This window comes from Hylobates moloch, unplaced genomic scaffold (assembly GCF_009828535.3).
Source record: "Hylobates moloch isolate HMO894 unplaced genomic scaffold, HMol_V3 SCAFFOLD_12, whole genome shotgun sequence".
In the NCBI taxonomy this organism is placed as follows: Eukaryota; Metazoa; Chordata; class Mammalia; order Primates; family Hylobatidae; genus Hylobates; species Hylobates moloch.
In genome coordinates this window covers 52,964,395-52,981,128 of record NW_026652287.1, presented here as the reverse complement: position 1 = coordinate 52,981,128, position 16,734 = coordinate 52,964,395, and the positions used below count along the sequence as shown (strand labels likewise).

The following is a 16,734-nucleotide window of genomic DNA, read 5'->3' as shown; positions in this document are numbered from 1 at the left end:
TTTTGTTTTGTTTTGTTTTGTTTTGTTTTAGACAGAATCTCACTCTGTTACCTAGGCTGGAGTGCAGTGGCATGATCTCGGCTCACTGCAACCTCCACCTCCCAGGTTCAAGTGATTCTCATGTCTCAGACTCCCGAGTAGCTGGCACTATAGTCATGCACCATGCCTGGCGAATTTTTGTATTTTTTAGTAGAGACAGGGTTTCACCATGTTGGTCAGGCTAGTCTCCTGACCTGTAGCGATCTGCCCACCTCAGCCTCCCAAAGTATTGGGATACAGGTGTGAGCCACCACGCCCGGCCTCGGATAGGGTTTTGTGAGTACTTTTTTGTTGTTGATGCTGTTGTTGTTGCTTTCTGTTTGTTTGTTTTTCTTTCAATAGTCAGGCCCCTCTTCTGTAGGGCTGCTGCAGTTTGCTGGGGGGATCACTTCAGGCCCTATTCATCTGATTCACTCCCGTGCCTGGAGATGTCACTCAGGGAGGTTGGAGAACAGCAAAGACAGGTGCCTTCTCTTTCCTCTGGGATCTCTGACCTCAAGAGGCACCAACCTGATGCCAGTAGGATTGCTCCTGTATAGGGTGTCTGACAACCCCTGTTGAAGGGTCTCACCCATTTGGGTGGCACAGGGAGCTGAACCCATTTAATGAAGCACTTTGACTTTCCTTTGGTGGAGCGGTGGGGTGTTTCCTGAGGGGAAACCCACTCATTTGGGCTGCCTGAATTCCTCAGAACTAGCAGGAGGAAAGGCTAAGTCTGCTGGTCCACAGAGACTGCAGCCACCCCTCCCACTAGGGTCTCAGGACCAGGGAGACCAGAATTCTGCCCCTGAGCCCCTGGCTGAAGTTATTGGAGTTCCTGCACGGAGGCCCTGCCCAGTGAGGAGGGATGGGTCAGGGTCAGGCCTGAAGAGACACTCTGGCTGCAGTCTGCCACAGCCAGAGTGTTGGGTTGTAGGGGACACCTCTTGAGACCAAGCTGTCCAGCCTCCTTGGATCTAGCAGGGGAAAAGTGTGGCCAGGAGATATAGAGATGGCTGCTGCCCTTCCTGAGCCCAGGGAGCTTAGCCTGTCAGGCAGTTGCGAGTCCCATTGCTGGCTGTTGTCCCTCCCCTAAGTATCTCAAAGGGCTTAGACAGCAGCCAGCCACAGCTGTGGTACTGGTCACCCTTCCCCTGGGAACTTGGCAGGCTTAAGCAGATTCTAGCTGAGAGGCTGTTGAGGATCTGCTCAGCTCCAGGGTTGTGTCAGGCATAATAAGTTTCTCTTCAAAGGGTAACTTCCTTGTTCTTTGTTCTCAAAATCAACTTCCTTGTATGTTCCTGCTCCTAGCTACCTGCTCTGCAAACAACTCTTCCCACCAGTCCCAATCTGTAACCCACATCTCTTCTTTATTTGGAAGAAGTCCTCCTCACTCCTAGTTACCTGCTCTGTAAACAGCCTTCCTGCCAGTCTCGATTTAAAATAGCCAGTCGAGTTAGCTTAGATTATGTGGTCATACTCCCAGCCAATGGCGACAGGTCCCAGAAGTAGGGACTATGTTAGCAATAATAACTCCTTCCCTCTCTAGTACAGTGTGCTCTTGCAACAACCAGAGATATGAGCAGCCCCCTTCTGCAGAAGGAAATTTGCCTTGCTGAGAAATTCCTTGTTTGAGTGCTTGTTTTCTTTGTGACTCTGAGCTCTTGTTTCCAACAGCTGTGACCTTAGGCCCTGGTGGCGTGGGTTCACAAGTGGAATCTTCTGATCCATGGGTTGCACTGTTCCATGGAAAAAGCACAGTTTCCTGGGCTGGGTAGCATGCTCACTCACTGCCTCCCTTGGCTGGGGGGTAGGGGCTTCCCAGCCCCATGTGGGTGTCAGGTGGGTTGCCGCACCACACTGTTCTTCCTTCTTCTCCATGGTTCTTACCAGCCACCTAGTCAGTTCTGATGACAGAACATGGATACCTCAGGTGACGGTGCAGGATTCACATGCTATTATTGTTTCCAGAATTGGTGGGTTCTTGGTCTCACTGACTTTAAGAATGAAGCTGTGGACCCTCGCAGTGAGTGTTACAGTTCTTAAAGGTGGCATGTCCGGAGTTTGTTCCTTCTGATGTTCGGATGTGTTTGGAGTTTCTTCCTTCTGGTGGGGTTCGTGGTCTTGCCGGCTCAGGAGTGAAGTTGCGGACCTTTGCGGTGAGTGTTACAGCTCTTAAGGTGGCACATCTGGAGTTGTGCGTTCCTCCTGGTGGGTTCTTGGTCTCGCTGGCTTTAGGAGTGAAGCTGCAGACCTTTGCGTTGAGTGTTACAGCTCATAAAGGCAGTGTGGACCCAAAGAGTGAGCAGCAGCAAGATTTATGGCAAAGAGCAAAAGAACAAAGCTTCCACAGTGTGGAAGGGGACCCGAGCGGGTTGCCGCTGCTGGCTCAGGCAGCCTGCTTTTATTCTCTTATCTGGACCCACCCACATCCTGCTGATTGGTCCATTTTACAGAAAACCGAGTGGTCTGTTTTGACAGGGCACTGATTGGTGCATTTACAATCCCTGAGCTAGACACAAAGGTTCTCCACGTCCCCACTAGATTAGCTAGATACAGAGTGTCCACACAATGGTTCTCCAAGTCCCCACCAGAGTAGCTAGATACAGAGTGTCGACTGGTGCATTTACAAACCCTGAGCTAGACACAGGGTGCTGATTGGTGTGTTTACAAACCTTGAGCTAGATACAGAGTGCCCATTGGTGTATTTACAATCCCTCAGCTAGACATAAATGTTCTCCAAGTCCCCAGCAGACTCAAGAGCCCAGCTGGCTTCACCCAGTGTATCCCACACCGGGGCTGCAGGTGGAGCTGCCTGCCAGTCCCACGCCGTGTGCCCATAATCCTCAGCCCTTTGGTGGTAGATGGGACTGGGCGCGGTGGAGCAGGGGGCCACGCTCGTTGGGGAGGCTCTGGCCCCGCGGGAAGGCAGCTAAGGCAAGGTGAGAAATTGAGCACAGCAGCTGCTGGCCCAGGTGCTAAGCCCCTCACTGCTCAGGGCCAGCGGGCCGGCTGGCCGCTCCAAGTGCGGGGCCTGCCGAGCCCACGCCCACCCGGAACTCGCTCTGGCCCGCAAGCTCTGCTCGCAGCCCCAGTTCCTGCTGGTGCCTCTCCCTCCACACCTCCCCGCAAGCTGAGGGAGCCGGCTCCGGCCTTGGCCAGCCCAGAAAGGGGCTCCCACAGTGCAGCAGCGGGCTGAAGGGCTCCTCAAGTGCCGCCAAAGTGGGAGCCCAGGCAGAGGAGGCGCCCAGAGCGAGCGAGCGCTGTGAGGACTGCCAGCACGCTGTCACCTCTCATTATGATTCTTTTCTATGGGATGCTGCTTCTAGTCAGCCATCTTAGCCCCACCCCCACCAATTTTTCTTTGAATGTCTGATAGAATTCAGCTGTGAATCCACCTGGTTCTGAAGTTTTTTTTGTTTGGTTGGCAATTTTTTTAAATTATTATTTCAATCTTGCTGCTTATTATTAGTCTGTTCAGAGTTGTTGTTGTTTTTTTAATCTAGGAGGGTTGTACATTTCCAGGAATTTATTCATCTCCTGTAGGTTTTCTAATTTGTGCATGTAAAGGTGTTCACAGTAGCTCTCAATGATCTTTTGTATTTCTGTGGCATCAGTTGCAATATCTTCTGTTTCATGTCTAACTGAGCTTGTCTGGATCTTCTCTCTTCTTGGTTAATGCTGTTAATGGTCTATCAATTTTGTTTATCTTTTCTAAGAGCCAGCTTTTCATTTCATTTATCTTCTTTTTTTGTTGTTGTTGTTTCAGTTTCATTTAGTTCTGCTCTGATCTTTGTTATTTCTTTTCTTCTACTTGGTTTGGCTTTGGCTTGTTCTTGTTTCTCTAGTTCCTTGAGGTGTTATCTTACATTGTCTACTTATGCTCTTTCAGACTTTTTGATGGAAGCACTTAATGCTATGAACATTACTTTTAGCACTGCTTTTGCTGTATTCCAGATATTTTGATAGATTATGTCATTACTATTGTTCAGTTCAAAGAATTTTTTTTTTATGATCACAAAGAGGTAACTTTTTTTTTCTTTTGATAGAGTCTCGCTTTGTTTCCCAGGCTGGAGTGCAATGGCATGATCTGGGCTCACTGCAACCTCCACCTCCCAGGTTCAAGCAATTCTCCTGCCTCAGCCTCCCAAGTAGCTGGGATTACAGGCATCTGCTACCACCCCCAGCTAATTTTTTTGTATTTTTAGTAGAGACAGGGTTTCACCATGTTGGCCAGGCTGGTCTCGAACTTCTGACCTCAGGTGATCCACCCACCTTGGCCTCCCAAAGTGCTGGGATTACAGGCATGAGCCACCACACCCGGCCTGAGGCCTCATTTTTTTTTTTAATTCACATCTCAACCTCTAGGTACAGTATTGCATGAATTTTAAGTTGATCAACAATTATATTATTGATACAAACTCATGAGCATTTATATAAAACTACCACTCTAGGTTTTGGTGTGTTTTGTGCCAGCTACTTTAGGGAATAAAAGAAACATAAAGGACCTCAGCTACTTGAATGCATGAGAATCAGCCTTCAAAAAAAGCACATATGTCATCTCATAGAATACTTAACATGTCAAACCCAGGAAAATCAATAACTACGTGACAAAAGGAACACTTTAAAGGAAAGTTGATGATTAAAATATTAGGCTAAAATATTAAGAACTTTAGCAACTGGATCGAGGAACCAGAAAGTGTAGGCACACTGGGAATTTTAAGAAAAGATCACCATGTTCTCCTGCACAATGAGGACCACATTCCAAAAGCATAATTCTGGGTTGCTACAATGTTTTCTCTGCTACAAACCATTGTTTCAAAGGTGAAAGAAACAAGATGGTAATTCACATAAATTCTTCCCACTCAAAATAAAATAAAAATACTATGATCTCCATCAAATTATAAATAAATTCTATCAAAATGTGAACCAAATAAAGAAATCAGACCATTTGCCTTCACTGACTGCCTCAGAGGGCAGAGCGTGTGTCATCTACAACGAAGGGGAGATGGGGGTAGAGTCCCCACTCTCCCTTGGCCTGTGGAGTAGGGGTGGACAGGAGCACTTTGGCTTCTCTGGGGTTTTGCTTCCTCACATAGGGAATTGAGGGAAGTGGCCTAGATGGCTTTATGAGACCCCACAACTAAAAGATCAAAGTCACCTTGAGATCCCATCTCTGAGCAGACGTATAGTGTGGCAAAAGAAATGGATTAAAAAACAGGTGGATGGCCGGGCACGGTGGCTCACGCCTGTAATCCCAGCACTTTGGGAGGCCGAGGCGGGTGGATCACGAGGTCAGGAGTTCAAGACCAGCCTGGCCAAGAAGGTGAAACCCCGTATCTACTAAAAATACAAAAAATTAGCAGGGTGCAGTGACAGGCGCTTGTAATCCCAGCTACTCGGGAGGCTGAGGGAGGAGAATCGCTTGAACTTGGAGGGCGGAGGTTGCAGTGAGCTGAGATTGTGCCACTGCACTCCAGCCTGACAACAGAGTGAGACTCCATCTCAAAAAAAAAAAAAAAAAACAGGTGGATGACATCTCTCTCACCTTTTTTTTTTTTTTTTGAGACGGAGTCTCGCTCTGTCACCCAGGCTGGAGTGCAGTGGCACAATCTCGGCTCACTGCAAGCTCCGCCTCCCGGGTTCACGCCATTCTCCTGCCTCAGCCTCTCCGAGTAGCTGGGACGACAGGCGCCCGCCACCACGCCCGGCTAATTTTTTGTATTTTTAGTAGAGACGGGGTTTCATCGTGCTCTCGATCTCCTGACCTCGTGATCCGCCTGCCTCGGCCTCCCAAAGTGCTGGAATTACAAGCGTGAGCCACGGCACCCAGCCCCTCTCTCACCTTTTGATACCATCACTCAGAACTAATCTGTACTATAGTTGAAGAAAATCTTTGTCCAGTACTATCAAAGGGTACACAATGAGGCCTCTGACAATAAAAATTTTCATACAAATGTATTAAAAGGCTATGTTAAGTTTGGGTGGAAAAAACAATGCACCACCATGTTACTACCAGCAGTCAGGATGTCCTGTCTTGGATTTTAGAAGTCGCCAATCTGGTTGGGAGAAATTCTGAGGGGGATACATGTTCAAGCCATTCAGTAGAGATCTAAGGAGTGCACACGGTCCAGGAAATGGATAAACAGGTGCCCAGGAAGGCATCTTTAATGAAACTGTTTCTAAAACAAAGGATGTAAGAGACCTAAATGATCCAAAGAGAGTGATGGCTTCTCATTTTCTGTCCCCTACAGGGAATACAAATATCATTCCTTCTGGAATCTAACACACTGGCTTCATTTTCAAAATGCATCACTTTATTTTCCTTACAAGGCAGCAGCATATTAAACACGTGACAGTCACGTGATTTCTGCAGTGAGCCCCAAGGATTCCATGAGCTTTCCTGGAACCTACAGCCAGAAGAGTCCTGAGATTTCAAATATTAAAGCTTTCTCCACAGCCACAAATTCCTTTGTTGTTTGGGTTATTGAACACAAACTCACTGGATAATTTTTCTTCAACATAGTCCATTTCTGTTCCTAAAAGTATTAGCTGTGCTTTCTTTTCAATGAATACTCTGACTCCATCTTGAATAACTTCATCAGAATCTCCTTTTGTCTTTGTATATTCTAGAGTATAGGAAAGACCATTACAGCCCCGTGGCTCGCACACCAACTTTTACACCTATATACTCAGGCTTATCTTTAAGAAGTTGTTTTATCTTGTTTACTGCTGAAGGTGTCAGGGTGAGGGCGGCCCAGGTGGACTGAAGCTTCCTCTTGCTCACAGCCCAGACAGTTGCCCCGACTAAGGAAGCCGACACCTGTGCTGTCCTGGCGCTCTGGTACCTCCAGCTGGAGCTCGGCCACCTCAGCCTCTCTCCGTGGACATGGCGGGCACATTCAGTTCAAAGAATTTTTAAATTTCCATCTTGATTTCATCCAATGCTCATTCAGAAACAGGTTGATCTTTAATTTTTTAATTTAATTTCCATGTATTTGCATGGTTTTGATGGTTCGTTTGGAGTTGATTTTCACTTTTATTCCACTGTAGTCTCAGAGAGTAGTTGATATAATTTTGATTGTCTTGAATGTGTTGAGACTTGTGGCCTATCATATGTCTATCTTGGAAAATGTTTCAAGTGCTGATGAATAAACTGTATATTCTGCAGTTCTTGGATAGAATGTTTGTAAAAATATTTTAAGTCCATTTGTTCTAGGATATAGTTTAAGTCCATTGTTTGTTGTTGTTGTTGTTGTTGTTTTCTGTCTTGATGACTTGTCTACTGCTGTCAGTAGAGTATTGAAGTCCCTCATTATTATTGTGTTGTCATCTATTTCATTTCTTAGGTCTAGTAGTAATTGTTTTATAAATTTGGGAGCTCCAGTGTAAGGTGCATATATATTTAGGATTGTGATGTTTTTCTGTTGGACTAGTCCTTTTATCATTATATAATGTCCCTCTTTGTCTTTTTTTTTAACTGTTTTGTTTTGTCTGATGTAAGAATGGCTACTACTGCTAGCTTTTGGGGTGCATTTGCATGGAATATCTTTTTCCAACCCTTTACCTTAAGTTTAAGTGAGTCCTTATGTGTTGGGTGAGTCTCTTGACGATAGCAGATATTTGGCCTGTAAAATCTTTTTTTTTTTTTTTTTTTGAGTTGGAGTTTAATTCTCGTTGTCCAGGCCGGAATGCAGTGGCGTGATCTCGGCTCACCGCAACCTCTGCCTCCTGGGTTCAAGCTATTCTGCTACCTCAGCCTCCTGAGTAGCTGGGATTACAGCCACGTCTGGCTAATTTTTTTGTATGTTTAGTAGAGACAGAGTTTCTCCATGTTGGTCAGGCTGGTCTCAAACTCCCAACCTCAGGTGATTTTTCACCAGCCTCAGCCTCCCAAAGTGCTTGGATTACAGGCATGAACCACACTGCACCCATCCTGGTAAACGCTTATCCATTCTGCCATTTTGTATCTTTTAAGTGGAGCATTTAGGCCACTAAATTAGTAGCATTTAGGCCAATAATCACTATCAATTATACCACCATACATTACAATGCCTGTCATTGAAAGGCTTGAACACGTTGTAATCCATTCAAGCTTGCAGTTATGGTGGAAATTTTGGCCTATTGATTATCTTGCTGATTAAATAGTCTGTCAAGAGAAAGCAGAGATGCGTGGGCATCAACATGGAAAACAGTGATAACGGTAGTGTGTGCACCAGGATTCAGACATCTTCCCAGTATTGTTTTCCCCAAATCTCTTTACTCCCATTTAACCCTTTGTTTTGTTACCATTGGGGTATCCAGGTGGTAAGACCATTTGCTACAGACCAAGAGTTGGTATACAAGTGACAAATCCCTCTGGCCTCCTCTTGAATAGCTCAGAGGATAGCTACTAGTTCAGCTAACTGGCTGCTCCCACCTCTTCCTTCACCATAAATGCTTATGTTTTTAACAGGATTATAAGCCACGGCCTTCGAGCATCGGGTCCCACCAATATATTTGGTGGATCCATCAGTAAACCAAGCATATTTCTGATCCTCTGGGCTTAGTTCTTTAAAGGATTTGCCCCATTGGGCGGGGGAGGTTTCCTTCCCTATCAGCAAGACTTGCTCGGTGATTTCCTGAGCTGGGAAGTTTTGCACATCCTCATGTAAAAGTGATACCCCCTTTGGTTTTGGCTTAAATAGACTTGTACGTACTATTTCCATTTTATGATGCTACTTTCTTGAGAGTGTCCTATCTGGTGAGTTTTGAGGGAACTCATGACCCAAGTCATAATAGAAATTTCAGGCCTCATAAAGACATCATGGTTGAAACAGAGGTGTTCCATTTCCAGCAAAGCCCAAGAGCAAGCTAACAATTGCTTCTCGAAAGGGGTATAAGCTTTTCTGGCCTCTGGCAGTTTCTGGGTCCAAAACCTGAAAGGTACCCTCTTCCCATCTTGTTTCTGCCTAACGCTCCAATTAGCATGTTGATCTAGGACAGTCACTTGCAGTTCTGCTGGCCCATCCCATATGGGCCATAGATCCAGGGCCAGTTGCACCACTTGTTTAGCTTGTTAAGAAGCCATGCTCTCTGTCTCTCCCCAGTGAAAGTCTGCATGCAGAGGTTGTAAAATGTTACTCAAGTGGGGAATATGATGTCTCCAGAATCCAAACAAAGCCAATAAATTTCTGGGCCTCCTTTTTAGTGGTAGGGGTTGTAAATTCTAGTATTTTAGCCTTAGCCTTTGGTAAGATGGACTATATCTCTGCATTCCATAGAACGCCACGGAATTTTACAGTTTGTGCAGGTCCTTGAATTTTACTAGGTTAATTTCCTATTTTTGAGATAGGAGCTGGGTTTTTACCTGTTCCAAGCCCCAACTGACTAGGTCTTCAGTTTCACCCTGACCGGGCCACTTGGACAGCTGCTTTTTTCAGCAATAGGCTGATAGCTTTGAGCCTGATCAATCAAGACATAGGCCTGGCATTGGGCCAGGGCCAGACTGGAAGTCAGATTAGCATATTCCTTTTCCAACTTACATTTCGCTTTTTGCAACCAGCCCCTATCTTGACACATTAACTTACAAGCAGTAAGGAAACACCATCCACTCTGGGAGATCCCTCAGCATCTTTTTTGCTGACTGGAATCCCCTGCAGCACTTTACCCACAAAGATTTAAAATGCACTAATTTAGATTCTCAATTCTCACAAAGTCCAGTTCCCCTGGACCATTCAATTGCCACGGGGGAGAACTGGGGGAGTTCCCATCCCAGAGTATGGGAAGTCCCTGAGCCTCCAGCCCTGTTGTTGTCACCAAAAAGAGGCACATTTTTGGTTTCTAATCCTGTTTGTAATGCCAAAAATGTTCTGTGAGGGAAAGGTGCAAGGGGAGAAGAAAAGACACACATACAATACCTTTAAGGGTAAACAAGCTTTATCCCACGTAAATGGCAATGCAGATATAATAAGCAAATGATATAATAAGCAAATAAATATAATAAGCAGATTGATATAATAAGAAGATTCTCATAATAAGCAAATTACAATAGGAAGAGGAGATGAGAAAAGATATATATATATATATATATATATTTACACTCACCAGACTATGGAGGATTCACCACCAGAGTGGGAAGCAATAGCCTGGGCTCCAGAGTTGGACACTCGCCCATGCACAGAGGAGGAGAGGTCTCTCATGGAGCTTTGGCACAGTCTGGGACCCTAGCTCTTTTGTAATGAATTATTTGGCATAAGGCCCATTCATGAGGGCCATTCGTGACTGGGCCCAAGGAACACAAAAGTCAACTGGTTTTTGCAGTTGTCTATTGTTTTTCAACAACTAATGTATAGGAATAGATTGAAATAGAGATTTCTCCAATACAGCGCTGGCTGAATGCCTCAAGCAGCTCACACAACCTGTTCCAGGACTTGGTGACCATTGTTTGTGGCCATCTTCAATGGAGTTCAGATTTAATATTTAACTTTTCCTCCACACCGGACTATGGAGGATTCACCACCAGACCAAGAAGCAACAGCCTGGGCTCCAGAGTCAGCCACCCATCTGTGCACAGACAAGGAGAGGTCTCATGAAGCTTCCGCGAGATCTGGGACCCTAGCTCTTTTTGTAACGAGTTCTTTGGCATGAGGCCCAGTCATGAGGGCCCTTTGCGATTGGGCTCAGGGAACACAAAAAGGTCAACTTTTTATTTATTTATTTATTTTTGCGATTGTCTATTGTTTTTCAATAACCAATGTATTGGAATAGATTGAAATAGAGATTTCTCCAAAACAGCGCAGGATGAACGCCTCAAGGGGCACACATAACCTGTTCCAGGACTTGGTGACCGTTGTTTGTGTCCACGTTCAATTAAGTTCAAATTTAATATTTAAGTTTTCCTCCACAAATTCCCCTGTCTTGATGAATTGGCTCTGTCTAGGCAAAGGGCAAGGTGAACCCCTTGGGCCGTTACACAACCTCCACCTCCTGGGTTCAAGTGATTCTTCTGCCTCAGCCTCGAGTAGCGGGGACTATAGGTATGCACCACCACACCCTGCTAATTTTTTGTATTTTTAGTAGAGATGGGGTTTCACCATGTTGGCCAAGCTAGTCTTGAACTCCTGACCTCAAGTGATCCACCCACCTTGGCCTCCCAAAGTGTTGGGATTACAGGCTTGACCAATCGTGCCTGGCCCTAAATGATTTCTTTCTACCCCCTATAGCAATTAGAATTACTCAAAGGTTGTTTCAAATGGAAAAATAAAAATCATATGGATAAAAATAAAATATAAAAAGTTAAAAAAATACAAGAGATTACAAAATATATATGTAAATCTAGAGTGTTCAAAAATGACAAATTTGATTTATTTGTAAGGTTTTATTAAAATTAGCTTTAAGGCCAGGCTCATGCCTATAATCCCAGCACTTTGGGAGGCCGAGGCGGGCAGATCACGAGGTCAGGAGATGAAGAGCACGGTGAAACCCCGTCTCTACTAAAAATACAAAAAATTAGCCGGGCGCGGTGGCGGACGCGTGTAGTCCCAGCTACACGGGAGGCTGAGGCAGGAGAATGGCGTGAACCCCGGAGGCAGAGCTTGCAGTGAGCCAAGATCGCGCCACTGCACTCCAGCCTGGGCGACAGAGCAAGACTCTGTCTCAAATAAAATAAAATAAAATAAAATAAAGTAAATAAAATGAGATGAGATGAGATAAAATAAAATAAAATAAAATAAAAGCTTTAATTGATAATACACTATTACCAAAGTAAAAGTTGATTTTCTCTTGAACAAAAATTTTACGTACTGTTAATATGACAGCAGAATACTTCTGTTCACCTTTTGAATACATTCAAAAAGAGAGTAAAAAAGAGATAGAACTTTCCCATGCTCTGGGGTGGGCCTGGCTCAGCTCAGGGAGGAAGTCCTGTTTGGAAAGGCTGCAGCTGGCCAGGCGTGGTGGCTCACGCTTGTAATCCCTGCACTTTGGGAGGCCGAGGCAGGCGGATAACTCGAGGACAGGAGTTTGAGACCAGGCTGGCCAATATGGTGAAACCCTGTCTCTATTAAAACTACAAAAAAAAAATTAGCCGGGCATGGTAGCGGGCGCCTGTAATCCCAGATACCCGGGAGGCTGAGGCAGGAGAATCGCTCGAACCCAGGAGGCGGAGGTTGCATTGAGTCAAGATCACGCCATTGCAATCCAGCCTGGGCAACAAGAGTGAAACTCCGTCTCAAAAAAATAAAGAAAGAAAAGAAAAAAAGAAAAAAAAGAAAAGGCTGCAGCTTGGACTGTCACTCTTCACTCAGTCCAGCATCGGATCACGTCTCCTGTCACTCAGGAACTCAGGGGGCGGGGCCTTAAGCATTATCCAATCAGGAACGCTGGGCTGGAAACCGTCCAATCAGCCACGTAGCTGGAGCGAACAGGATGGCTTCCAGCTTCCGGCTTTGGCGGGCCCATTGTCTCTTGCTGACGCAAGAGCTCTCGTCTTCACTGCTCTGTGTCGTCTGCTCCTAGAGGCCCAGCCTCTGTGGCCCTGTGACCTGCAGGTATTGGGAGAGCCACAGCTAAGACGTCGGGACCCCCTGGAAGCCTAGAAATGGTGAGAGTGCCGGTGCGACATCCCGAGAGAGGGGGAGGGGCTGGTTGGAACTGGGGAGGAAGTGGCTGTGGCAGAACTCAGGCCTCCCGGCAGTCAGCTCCGCAATCTGCGCTCCAAGTTCTCATTGCCGAGCTCCGCCTCAGCCATAACATGGCGGCTACGTTGACAGCGGGTCCCCGGGGTGTCTTGTCTTTTCCCTGAGCAGTGACTGTGCCCTGGCCTGGAACCCTCTCCGGGCAGCTCTGCACCCACACGTCTTTCCCAGATTGTTCAGGGACCACGGGAGGGTCGTCAGGGGAGAATCCTGACTCGGGATGCGGGTTCATGAATGGGAAGAGCTTTGGTTCGTGGGGTTCACAGTTTCTCTTTTCTCCTATTAAAAATTTACGGGGCTGGGCGTAGTGGGTCACCCCTGTAATCTCAGCACGTTGGGAGGCGAGGCGGGCTGATCAGTTGAGGTCAGGAGTTCAAGACAAGCATGGCCAAAATGGGGAAACCCCATGTCTACTAAAAATACAAAAATTAGCTGGGTCTGATGGCAAATGTCTGTAGTCCCAGCTACTGGGGAGGCCGAGGTGAGAGAATCTGTTGAACCCAGGAGGCGGAGGTTGCCGTGAGCTGAGATCGCGCCACTGAACTCCAGTCTGGGCGACAGAGCAAGACTCTGCCTAAAAAAAAAGGGGGGGGGGAGGGAGTCACCGCAAAAATATCAAATAATTTAATCAAAGTGTGATTCAAGAACTGTAGAGCACCCAGCCACAGTTTGTTGTTTGTAGTCCATGGGAGGGGCTTGAAGAAGAGACATTTATAAAATGCATGATGAAGAAAACCAAATTCAGTAACTGATTAGGTATAGTTACGTAGTTTTTATTTTTTTATTTTTATTATTTATTTACATATTTTTTTGAGTCTCGCTGTCACCAGGTTGGCGTGCCGTCGTGCGATCTGGGCTCACCGCAAGCTCCGCCTCCCGGGTTCACGCCATTCTCCTGCCTCAGCCTCCCCAGTAGCTGGGACTACAGGCGCCCGCCACTGCGCCCGGCTAATTTTTTGTATTTTTAGTAGAGATGGGTTTCACCATGTTAGCCAGAACGGTCTCGATCTCCTGACCTCGTGATCCACCCGCCTCAGCCTCCCAAAGTGCTGGGATTACAGGCGTGAGCCACCGCGCCCAGCCTAGTTACGTAGTTTTTAAATTTGTACAGTCGAGGTGGAAATTTCCTGGTTATGTAATCAGTTTAATTGGCAGTTTATAGTTGCTTAAGTCTGAATTTTGTTTCCCCTAATGTAATTTACCAAAAAATACACTTGAGTTTTTTTTTTTTTCTTAGAAGTAGGAATCTGGGGACTACAGCTTCCTCATTCTAATTGCCTGCCACTTAATTATTTTCACATCCCACAGGGGACTGATTTTCCCTGGCATTTTTCACATGTGTCCCAAGCAAGGCCTCAGGTGTACCCCATGTTCCTCAGTCTTTCTTTTTTTTTTTTTTTTTTTGAGACGGAGTCTCACTGTGTTGCCATGCTGGAGTTCAGTGGGGCGATCTCAGCTCACTGCAACATCCGCCTCTTGGGTTCAAGTGATTCTCCTGCCTCAGCCTCCTGAGTAGCTGGGAGTACAGGCGCATGCCACCACGCCCAGCTAATTTTTGTATTTTTAGTAGAGACAGGGTTTCACCTTGTTTGTCAGGGTGGTCTCTATCTCTTGACCTCGTGATCCACCTGTCTCAACCTCCCAAAGTGCTGGGATTACAGGTGTGAGCCACTGCGCCTGACCAATAGTCATTTTTTAAAAAGCATTGCATAACACTATTGAAAAGATTTGTTTTCTGTTTGTAAATATTTCCCATGAGAAGAAAGCAAAGAATAATCCCCTGACACTGTATTGTAAAAAATATCTGTGCCTCTTTGTCTTTTATTTTTCCAGAGAACTTACCGAATGTTTTTGGGTCAAGATTACCCTCTGGAAACTTAATAGGGTGGTGTGTCCTCAGCCAACCTTCAGTTTTTTTCTGGTCCTGGGTTTTAGTACTTTCTGGGGATAAACCAAGATACCCATCATGGCTATGTCTGTTAGAGTGTCTAGTGAATATTAGCTCTTGGGTCATTTTCTCCCATAGGACCACCTGAAGTATGGAGTGTAGCCTCTCAAGGGAGCAGGTGGCAGCCTTGGGGTTGAAAGGCAGATCCTGGTGCACTGTTTTTTGTTTTTTTGTTTTTTGTTTTTGTTTTTGTTTTTTTGAAAAGCTAACCCCTTGAGACATGAAGATTTTCTTCACCCAACCTAGCTTCCATTTCTTGGAGACACATTGCTGGTCAGCCAATCAGATGCTGGTATTGAGGGGAAAACAAATAATTTCTGCCCCCTGCATTCTCTTGGATGGGGAGCAGAAAAATAGTGAAAAAACACTTCAAAAGACAAAAAAAACTGACCCCAGTGAGAGGGCGTAAAAACTTAGTAAAATGCACGTGGGGCACTCACTGGGGCATAGCGCAGTGTCTCCTGGGAGGGTAGTTATTGAGCATGTACCTGAACAGCATGAGGATCTGTACCTTGAAAAGATTTGTTCACTTATTTTAACCTCACGTGTTTTTGCTGTTGTTGTTTTTGTTTTGTTTTGTTTTGAAACTGTCTCTGTTGCACAGGCTGGAATGCAGTGGCTCGATCTCAGCTCACTGCAACCCCTGGCTCCTGGGTTCAAGTGATTCTCATGCCTCGGACTCCCGAATAGCTAGGACTACAGGTGCCCACCACTGCACCCGGCTAGTTTTTATGTTTTTAGTAGAGATGGACCAGGCTGGCTTCAAACTTCTGGTCTTAAGCGATCCACCTGCTTTGGCCTCCCGAAGTGCTGGGATTACAGACATGAGCCACTGCACCCAGCTGCATCAGTTTTTTCACTGTAATTTGCATTTTATTAGTAGGGCTTGAAAGGTAAGAAAATATTTACAAAGCACATAAAAGAGATGAGTTTCAAAAAATTAGTATGTAATCATATATTCTATTTGTTAATAATTCTCATTTACCTTTTTCTTTCCCAGAGTGAGTTTAGGAATTTTCTCAGGTGTGTATTTTATGGCTGAGTGATTTCAAACAGAATTCTAAGCCTTAGCTTTAAGAATGCTAGCTACCAAGGAAAAAAGTAGAGAAAATCTCTCTTCCATTTTGGCTGTAGACAATGAAAATGTTTCCACAGGAAAATCTGGTAGATAATTAATGAGTTATATAGATCGTCAAAACATCAGTTCCTCCTTTTGCAGGGTAAATTTGTGACAGTGAGTATCTTGGTTCTATATCCTGTTGTCTTGATTTCTGAGTTTTAATGCTAAATTATATGCGATGAAACGTACCTTCTAGAAGTGTTCCCATATGACTAATTTTTTACTACATTGTTTTTAATATAAATAATAAAATAATATGTTGTCTGAAAGAAGTAGATATATTTGCTTTTCTTATGAAGGTAAGAAAATGCAAGCACGTTAGCCAGGTGCAGTGGCTCATGCCTGTAATCCCAGCACTTTGGGAGGCTGAGGAGGGGGTTGATCACTTGAGGTCAGGAGTTCAAGACCAGCCTGCTCAACATGGTGAAACCCCGTCTCTACTAAAAATACAAAAATTAGCCAGGTGTGGTGGCCCATGCCTGTAGTCCCAGCTACTTGGGAGGCTGAGGCAGGAGAGTGTCTTGAACCCAGGAGGCAGAGGTTGCAGTGAGCTGAGATCGGGCCATTGCATTGCAGCCTGGTGACAGAGCGAGACCATCTCAAAAAAAAAAAAAAAAGTAAGCACCTTAAAATTTCCTTCCCTTATGTACACTGTGTTTGAGTAATTTCACAGGATTATTCAAACAGTTTCAAAAACCAAGTGAATAACTCTGACATGGAAATTAAAGCTTGAACCTAGTGACTCCAAGCTAAGGCTAATATTAAGCATGCAAGAGGAAGTTATTAAAGGCCCAGTTAGTTCTTTCTGAGGAGCCATCCATGCAGATGTCTCAGCCTGCTCACCCCAGCCATAGAAGAAGCCTTTATCCTGAGAGAAGCTACAGAGCCCTGGAAAGCTGGGGTCCCACAGGCAGGTGCAGTTGAGGTTAAGATGAAACTGAGAGGGTCTTACTGATGATGCAGTTATTGTT

At 45.4% G+C, this 16,734-nt stretch overlaps 2 protein-coding genes and 1 pseudogene across 2 annotated transcripts in view; 2 read left to right on the top strand and 1 right to left on the bottom strand.

Moving 5' to 3' along the window:
* Positions 1-16,734, top strand: part of ZNF14 (zinc finger protein 14) — a 133,387-nt gene that overhangs the window by 5,125 nt on the left and 111,528 nt on the right. The gene's annotated exons all lie outside the window — the stretch shown is intronic.
* On the bottom strand, positions 6,454-6,925 carry LOC116479543 (iron-sulfur cluster assembly 1 homolog, mitochondrial-like; annotated as a pseudogene).
* The window catches only part of ZNF506 (zinc finger protein 506), a 28,954-nt gene continuing 24,630 nt past the window's right edge, over positions 12,411-16,734 (top strand). The window contains 1 exon segment of the mRNA XM_032170282.3: positions 12,411-12,601. Coding sequence (XP_032026173.1) covers positions 12,599-12,601 — 3 coding nt within the window. The 5' untranslated portion in view covers positions 12,411-12,598.